Here is an 8,485-nt window from a genome sequence, read left to right as displayed (position 1 = left end):
CATGACCTCCAGCACGAGTCTCATTATGGTGGTTATAGTGCTCTGGGTATGAGTAGTTCCGGTTATGTCGACGCTGGCGGTGCCAGCATGCCAGATGTCGGTGTTGGTGACGCCAGTATATCTCAAGGTCATCGGTATAATTTACGGACACAGACTGCGCCCCGGGACAAATACACCCCATCGCAGTATGCGAAGAAGGCGCCCAGGAAGCAGGTTATTGCTTTTTAGTTCAGTCTGTTTCAATTTATGTTTTCATTCAGTAATGTAGATCGTATAGTATGTTTAGATATTTCTATTAGTCATTGTATATATTACTATGTACTTAGATTTGTATAGTATATTTCTGTTTCAGTTCCGTGTGTTGCAGAATTTAACTACATTCGTAGTTATTATTTAATGCATATATAAATAAAATGCACAAAGACATAAGTAAAATGCACAAAAACATAAAAAAGCTTACACACTAGTTAGAACTAAGTAATGAAGGCACAAAAAAATTTACATGAAAAGTTAAATAGGTCATAAAAAGTTACATACAAAGTTACTGACTAGTTTAAAATGCGTTAACATGCAAAAGGCTTAATCACGATTGACCCCCGGTAGAGCTTGGACCTGCGTGCTGTGGACATCGGCTCCGGCTATGTCCCTCCTTACCACATGTAGTACACCGGCGAGAACCACGCATGTCACGCGAATACATCTCATTCAAGTAGCGGGTTGATTTGGGTCTTCCTTTGATTGTGCGCCTCAATGTCCAGTTCGCGATCACCTTCGCTCCTTCATATGGAGCCCACGTAGATGGGTCACCCATCGGGACAAACTCGCCTCTATAGACCTTGCAAATTTTGGACATCTTGTACACATCATGCACATATACTTGCCAATCAAGACGCTGGTTAGCGCAACATGCAAGGACGTGGCGACATGGAAGTCGCTCGACTTGGAAATGGCCACAGTCGCAGTGTCGTTGTGCGAGATTAATAGTGTAAATGGAACCATCTGGCATTTCGCGAACCTCAAACACCTCGTTGCGCCTGTCGAACCGATTGACCACAATGCTTCCTGCACGTCGAAAACTTTCTTCTACTCTTTTGGTGGCAAATTCTGAATACGTGAATCCATTGCGGACATGCTCATGAGCCTCGGCGCTCTTCCGAGTGAACAACTCGTTTAGCCGATAGAAAGTAAACCTAACAATGGCAGTCACAGGAAGGTTGCGTGCACCTTTCATGACAGAATTTATGCACTCTACCAAGTTTGTCATCATATGTCCCCAACGATGACCCCCGTCGAATGCCAACACCCATCTATCAACACCGATCTCATCACACCAGTGCATGTATGCCTCACCTCGCTCTTGAAGCCTTTGGTAGTTCTTGTTGTACTCCTGTTCCGTCCTCGAATATCCTGTTATACAAACCATTTAATCATAAGAAAATGCCACAAAATTATTGTGAATAGAATCATATCAGCAAAATCAAATACCTGTATTAACCACAAGTTTATGCAAATACGAAGCCTTAAACCTCCTTAAGAAGTTGGACCCGATGTGCCTGATGCAGAACATATGCTACGCTCTTGGTGGTGATCATGCACCGTTACTGCGAGCTATTGCTGCGTCGATGGAGTTATGACGGTCAGAAATAATGCCGACGCCATCAATGGTAACAACATATCTCCGCAAGTTGGTTAGGAAAAACTCCCACGCGTCTGCCGTCTCACCCTCGACTATTGCAAATGCAACAGGTACAATGTTTTGATTCCCATCTTGTGCAATGGCAACTAGAAGTGCACCTTTATATTTTCTGTACAAGTGTGTGCCATCAACCTGCACCAGTGGCTTGCAATGTCGGAAGGCTACTATACATGGATAGAAACTCCAAAAAACGCGATGCAAAACTCTTACACCTTGAACCTCCTCACTCTCACGGTAAACGGGGAGCGTCTTTATCTGGACACGAGACCTCGGCATCTTTGCAGTCATTGCTTTCAACCATACCGGCAGAGTCTGGTAAGAAACTTTCCAATCACCGAAAACTTTTACGACGGATTTCTGCTTTGTCAACCAAGCCTTGCGGTAACTAACAGTGTAGTTGAACCTGGATTGAACTTCTGTAATAATAGACTTCACCTTTATCGATGGGTCTGCTTCGACCAACGGCCTAATGGCATCTGCAATTGTGTCTGAGTCTAACTTGGCGTGAGATCGTGCCCATGCTGCACGTGTGTTTGCCATTGTATCTCCTGATCTCCCAACAAGCTTTCTTTCGAATCAAGCTAGCTCGGATAAGCCAGTCGCACCCGGCACCATAACCCTTGCATTTCGCATAGAATGTCTGCGGCTCAGACTCATACACAGTGTAATTAACTCCTTTAGAAATAGTGTAGCTTTTGATTGCAGATATCACCGACTCTCTAGAGCCAAATTCCATTCCGACATTAAACTCACCATCTTCCGCCGCAACGTTGCCTTCACCTACAACATGCGCACCACCATTACACAGACAAGGCAAATAAAATGTACACTAATGGTAACTTGAATTAATAATCATAACATACCCTTATTCGCATACTCAGGAAATTTCGGGGCATGCATTGGTTCGAGATCCAAAGTCCGCATAAAAGATGGAACACCAAACGGGTGCCGGCTTACAATCGAGGCCGCTTCATTCTGCATCACCGAATTGCCTGCCAAGTCTCCGTCATCGTTTTCGTCATCGACTTCATAGTTGGCTTCGAACTCCTCTTCACTATCGTTGTTATCTTCTTCCCAATCTAGGTCCCCGCACTCATCAACATCGACCTCCTCGCCGGCCACGTCCAGGCTCGAATGCTGTTCGAACTCAACGTACAGCTCTATCATCGGCACGTGAAATCGGATTTGTTGATAAATACAGAACATCTGCTGCATGTTGGCGTCATCCGTGATGGGCATTATTTGAAACTGTATCAGCCCACCAAATACTTGTACATGATTCCTGTATAAAATATTGCTCACCCTTTTCGAAATGTGATTTTGTATGTTATCACAAAGACCATTTTTCAACTCTACAAAACTCATCGTGCACAATATAACAAATGACAACGGACATTGACAAAGAAAACTCACTCCTTCGTATGTGTTTGGTATAATATCACCGTTATAATACACTCGCAAATTTGCAGTACCTTCCATAACTCGATTTTTTTTACACCAAAAAAATTCAGAACTGTTACATATATGAAAGAAAGAAGAAAAGGAGGAATAGAAGTGCAATGAAGTATTTTGAATGAATCTTGCTTCGTATTTATAGGTTGGGTTCCTGCTTAAAATATATTTTTTTTAACAAACGCATCCTGCATTTTTGGCTTTTCAAAAAAAATTTCTGACGCACAAAAAACGCAACTTGCGTTTTATTTGTTCGAAAAAAAAAAGACTGCCAAACTAAAAAAAACGCAAGCTGCGTTTTATTATTTCAAAAAAAAATAACATACTGCCCTCATTAAACGCAGGTTGCATTTGGGCGCAATCAAAATTTTAAAAAAAATTTGAAAACCATTAAAACAATAAAACGCAACCTGCGTTTATCTAAATTGCTGAACCAAAAAAAAAGAAAAAAAAAAACAAAGATAAAACGTAGCTTACGTTTTTTCTCTGACACCATACCAGTAGAATTTCTTTCCACTCTTCCATTTCATTGCACATCACGTTTCTTGTTTCCATATAGGAAAAAATCAGCCGAAACACGATTCCAATTCGCAATGCATATAATTGTTAAAATGAGAAGTTACATCTTAATGAAAAGGGGTTACTAGAACTTCTAAAAATGATTCTAAATATGTAAATTGAGCCTAACACTTAAGCATATATTTTAGTTCAAGAGTAATCTTTTAATCTTGTTAAGAGCATTCATAGCGTCTTTCATTCTTGTCCTTTCACCCGGAGACTCAGCTGAGCAATTCAGAGCTAAAGTCATTATAGACAACAAGCAGTCCTGTTTAGTATCTGTTTCTCCTTCTTCCACCAATAATTTTGCATCAACGATATCAAGTAGTGAATCAGGGCATGACATTTTCACCCACTCTTTGATGCTAAACTCTCCCACAAACATTTCATCAGTGGGTTTTTTCTGTGTGAAGGTCTCCATAAGTAAAATTCCATAGCTATACACATCACCTTGCCTAGACACTCTTCCCTCAAGTCCATATTCTACAAAATAAGAAGAAAAACATCAAAGTGGAAAACAAAACAAATTTTATTAGATTCATAGCTGATTGCTATCAAGGTTTATTACATAAAGCATAAGATTAAATAAGAAACTCACCAGGGGCCATATAGCCTATTGTGGCTAGATTCATGGTTTGAGTGATGGAGTCATCCCCACTCAGCAATTTTGCAATGCCAAAATCAGTCACGTGGGCAACCATGTCTTCATCTAGTAATATGTTGCTGGGTTTCAAATCACAGTGTATAATTGGTACAGAACCACCATTATGCAGGTAATCCATTGCTTCTGCAACATCTATCATTATGTTTAGCCTCTGGATCATACTCAAGCCATGGTGTTCCGAGTGTAGCCACCTCTCTAAACTCCCATTAGGCATGTAGCTTAGGATCAATGCCTTGAAGTCCATGTTGCTGCAGCTGCTAATGATTTTGGTTAAGTTTCGATGGCGGACACTGCGCAATATCTCACATTCAGCTTCAAAACTCCTGAATGCTCCTTCTAGTCCCAGATTAAACACTTTCACTGCAACATTCGTCCCATCTGAGAGTACTCCTTTATACACTCTTCCAAAACTCCCTACACCAAGCAAGTTGCCATCATTGAACCTATCTGTTGCTTGCTGAATTTCATAGTATGATATTCTTCTCCATCTTGCTCCTGATTGATTCGTCTCTGAATTGTTGACCACCTTGTGCTTCCGGAATTTTAGGATGCAAAGGAATGCCACAAGAAGGGTGGCAACTATTGCTGCAGGTAAAATATATGTCAACACAATATGTGCATTCCATCTTCTGGATTTTTCAATTTTACATTCCGAAAACTGGAAACGTGGAGCACCACATAATCCTTTATTCCCCATGAACGACTGAGCTGAGAAGTTTGCAAAAGGTCCTCCATCAGGGATTTTTCCTTTTAACTTATTGTGAGAAACATTGAAATATTTCAGATATACAAGTGCCTCCAATGTTTTGGGAATGACACCAGACAAGTTATTTTCTGATAAATCAAGGAGTTCCAAACTTACCATACGACCAAATGATTCTGGAATGGGCCCTTCAAATTTGTTTCTTGCTAAGGTAAGAAGAACCAAATTCCTAAGATTGCTGAGGCTTCTTGGGATGCTACCTGAAAATTGATTTCCTGATAAATAAATCCAACTTATGGCTTTTAGATTTCCACTATCTAATGGGAGATATCCACTTAAATTATTGGAAGATAAGTCTAAAAGCAATAAATCGGACAGCCCCCACAAGGTGGAAGGTATTGAGTTGAATTTATTTGAAGAAAGCCGAAGCCATCTTAATGAGGTAAGATTGCTTAAGCAAGAAGGTATAGGGCCAGAGAACTTGTTGCTTTTAACGGTAAATGAATACAAGCTCGTTAGTTGACACAATTGATTCGGAACAAATCCTTCCAATTGGTTGTCATCTAAAAAGAGGCCTTGTAGCTTTATTAATTTCCCTATGCTAATAGGAAAGGTTCCAACAAAATTATTATCACCAAGGTCAAGGTTTATCAAGCTGCTCAAGTTGCCAATACTTGCTGGAATGGTGCCTCTCATTGAACAACCCTTAAGATCCAAGTCGGCCAGAGAAGTAGAAAGGTTTCCTACCGATATTGGAAGAATAGAATCCAATGGATTTTCATAAAATATCAAGGTTTTGAGAAATCTACAATTTGTCAAAGAATTTATAATGCTTAGCTCTGAATCGGATGAATCACTTGTCAAATTATTTGCACCAAGATTGAGCCACTGGAGACTTCTTAAGCTGCCAAAAATGTCTGGAATGTATCCAGAAAATGAATTGTTAGACAAATCTATGATATTAAGCATAGTGGCATTGCACAAGGAGCTTGGGATTCTTCCACTGAGATAATTAATCCCCATGTACAGCCCAACAAGTTTTGGAAGCATGGAGCCTAGGCTTGCTGGGAGGCTGCCTGATAAATGATTTCCAGTAACAGTAATTACCCGTAGGATAGAAATATTATAGATTGACGGCGGAATGTAGCCACTCACATTGGCGAAAGGAAGACTCAGAATCTCTAAACTACGTAGATTACCAAACTCATATGGTATTGCACCTGCCACAACATTCGAACAATGTGATACGTTAAATTGTATAAACAACGATAACGTTAATCAAACTCAATTCGCAGAGTCATATTGGCATAACATACGATACCTCTGAAATTGTTATGGCCAAGATAGATCTCTTTGAGGCTTGTCAAATTCCCGATGGCAGATGGTATGTTTCCACCGAAGGTGTTGTAGGATAAGGATAAAAATTGCAGTTGCTTGCAATCGAACAAACTGCATGGAAGTTCACCGGATAAGGAATTACTAGTCACGTAAAGCCCTTTCAAGTTTGGAAGATGGTGGAAGATGTTCTCCGGCAGTTGTCCGGATAGGTGGTTGTAGTCGAGGACAATAAACTGCAGTAACGAACTGTTGATGATAGCTGAAGGGATAGCTCCTGAAATTTGGTTGTGAGTAAGATACACATATTGCAACGAAGGAGACAAGAAAATGTTGGAAGGTAAGGGACCCCAAAACTTGTTTTCAGAAAGTTCAAGCGATTGCAGGGAAGTCATGTTGAACAGAAAGTGTGGGACTGTGCCAGAGAAACTGTTCCCTCTCAGTAACAGGTATTCTAGTTTGGGTAGAAATTCAAACCAGGACGGGATGCTTCCTGTGAATTTGTTGAATCTGAGGTTGATGATGCTCAGTCTACGTAATCCAGCAAGTTCAGCAGGTAGAGTACCATGGAAGCTATTGTTGCGAAGAAGCAAGAGAGAAAGGAATGACAGGTTTCCAAGATGCGGAGGGATGGTAGCATCAAGAGCCATGTAAGCGAGATTCAAGGCAGTTACTCTGCGGTGGGAAGAGCCGCAGGTGACGCCAATCCAGTTGCAAACAGAGGTACTGCTAGACCAGTTGCTTGCGAGCACATTGTTGGGATCCAAGGAGTTAAAATGCTCCCTCATGGCTACCAAGGCCGATTCATCGCTAGCCATGTTCAGCCTTGCAGCTGATACCACCGCCACGTGCCAATGCAGAAATGATAACAGGGTCGGATATAAGATGGACTTCATTTTCATTGCACCTTATCTTCTGCTTCAATGCAACATTTTGCGTTGTATATATATGTGTGTGGAGAGAGAGAGAAGAGATTCCTTTCCATTGTTCGTCGATCTTCCTTTGTACTCCAAGTGGCAGCTGAACCTGAGTTCGCAGCATCAGCCAATTACCAGGAGAATTAAAATCGTGATTAGCAACAGTGCTTAACGATCTAAGACTACTTTAAGTCGTTGGCCCAACTTACACTTAAAAAGACACCCTAGGAAGATCCGTCTCCATATTCCATTAAAATCTCTTCCTCTTCGATCTTGTCACCTTCCAAAAGTACCTTTGCTAACAAACTTGTCAACCGTTGCTCATGTGGCTTCCGCGCAGTAATCAATGCGTAAGACACAAGAATCCACATCACATTGGTTTCATCAAATATACAAATACAAATACCCTTTGTTGATTATATGAAAATCTACAAACTCATCATCTTCTTTGTTTTACACCATCAGAAACCACCATGATATCATCCTTAAAGTACACACTACACAGCACCCTCACCCCTCGCCGGCTCTGCTGCATTCTCCTGCAGAAAGCGTGTTCCTGTTCCAAGGTTACCACCCTCTATTCAAAATCTTCAACAAAGCACTGCACTACCCTCTTTCTCTTCCCATAAACCACTTTACATTATTCCATGCACTCAGAACCTCACATTGTCAACTAAACCTAGAAGGAAGGTTGCAGGGTGTCATGCCTATGAGGCAGATAAGTCACAGCCACAAGCAGCAGAGACATCAGAGGCAGCTCAGAAGCTCAAGATTGGTTTGTATTTCGCTACATGGTGGGCACTCAACGTCGTCTTCAACATATACAACAAGAAGGTTCTCAATGCTTTTCCATACCCCTGGCTCACTTCCACTCTCTGTCCCTCGCCGCCGGCTCTCTTATCATGTTCATCTCCTGGGCCACAAGGCTCGCTCATGTCCCTAAAGTTAACTAATCAATCCTCTTTTCTTATTACTATCAAATATTAAACTGATCAATTTTCTTTGTCAAAAATACTTAAGGACGTTTCGGCTGTAACTTTTTTCAGGTGGGTAGTTGCTCAGAGTGTGTTCTACCACATGTGTAATCAAGTCTCTTGCATGTCTCTTGATCAAATATCTCCCTTCACATTTAGCATAGGGAACACAATGAAGAGAATTTC

At 41.1% G+C, this 8,485-nt stretch overlaps 2 protein-coding genes across 3 annotated transcripts; both read right to left on the bottom strand.

Moving 5' to 3' along the window:
- Nucleotides 1-583: 583 nt before the first annotated feature.
- On the bottom strand, nucleotides 584-2,236 carry LOC140176240 (uncharacterized). The gene is made up of 2 exons (XM_072206175.1): nucleotides 1,597-2,236; nucleotides 584-1,407 (listed from the first exon to the last, which is right to left on the bottom strand). The coding sequence occupies exons 1-2, from the start codon at nucleotides 2,234-2,236 to the stop codon at nucleotides 584-586; spliced, it is 1,464 nt and encodes a 487-aa protein (XP_072062276.1).
- Nucleotides 2,237-3,654: 1,418 nt separating this feature from the next.
- LOC112722954 (uncharacterized) lies at nucleotides 3,655-8,478 on the bottom strand. Of its 2 annotated transcripts, XM_072207541.1 has the most exons (4): nucleotides 6,395-8,478; nucleotides 5,233-6,293; nucleotides 4,305-5,124; nucleotides 3,655-4,189 (listed from the first exon to the last, which is right to left on the bottom strand). In XM_072207541.1, exons 1-4 carry the CDS (start codon nucleotides 7,308-7,310, stop codon nucleotides 3,852-3,854), a joined length of 3,135 nt encoding a protein of 1,044 aa, XP_072063642.1. In that variant the 5' UTR covers nucleotides 7,311-8,478; the 3' UTR covers nucleotides 3,655-3,851. The 2 variants fall into 2 exon arrangements, with proteins under 2 accessions (XP_072063642.1, XP_025629931.1); XM_025774146.3 differs by having other exon boundaries at nucleotides 4,305-6,293.
- Nucleotides 8,479-8,485: the final 7 nt, after the last annotated feature.

Source organism: Arachis hypogaea, chromosome 11 (genome assembly GCF_003086295.3).
Source record: "Arachis hypogaea cultivar Tifrunner chromosome 11, arahy.Tifrunner.gnm2.J5K5, whole genome shotgun sequence".
Classification (NCBI taxonomy): domain Eukaryota; kingdom Viridiplantae; phylum Streptophyta; class Magnoliopsida; order Fabales; family Fabaceae; genus Arachis; species Arachis hypogaea.
The sequence above is the reverse complement of the archived record's forward strand: the minus strand, read 5'-3'. Positions and strand labels throughout refer to the sequence as shown.

Bases quoted from the DNA above. Each gene is read 5' to 3' on its own strand.
- LOC140176240 (XM_072206175.1), bottom strand. From the start codon at position 2,236: ATGGCAAACACACGTGCAGCATGGGCACGATCTCACGCCAAGTTAGAC. The intron at 1,408-1,596 runs GTGCATGATCAC...TTTGTATAACAG, and splicing joins AGCAATAGCTCGCAGTAACG to GATATTCGAGGACGGAACAG.
- LOC112722954 (XM_025774146.3), bottom strand. From the start codon at position 7,310: ATGAAAATGAAGTCCATCTTATATCCGACCCTGTTATCATTTCTGCAT. The intron at 6,294-6,394 runs GTATCGTATGTT...ATGTTGTGGCAG, and splicing joins TGGCCATAACAATTTCAGAG to GTGCAATACCATATGAGTTT. The intron at 4,190-4,304 runs GTGAGTTTCTTA...CTTATTTTGTAG, and splicing joins AATAGGCTATATGGCCCCTG to AATATGGACTTGAGGGAAGA.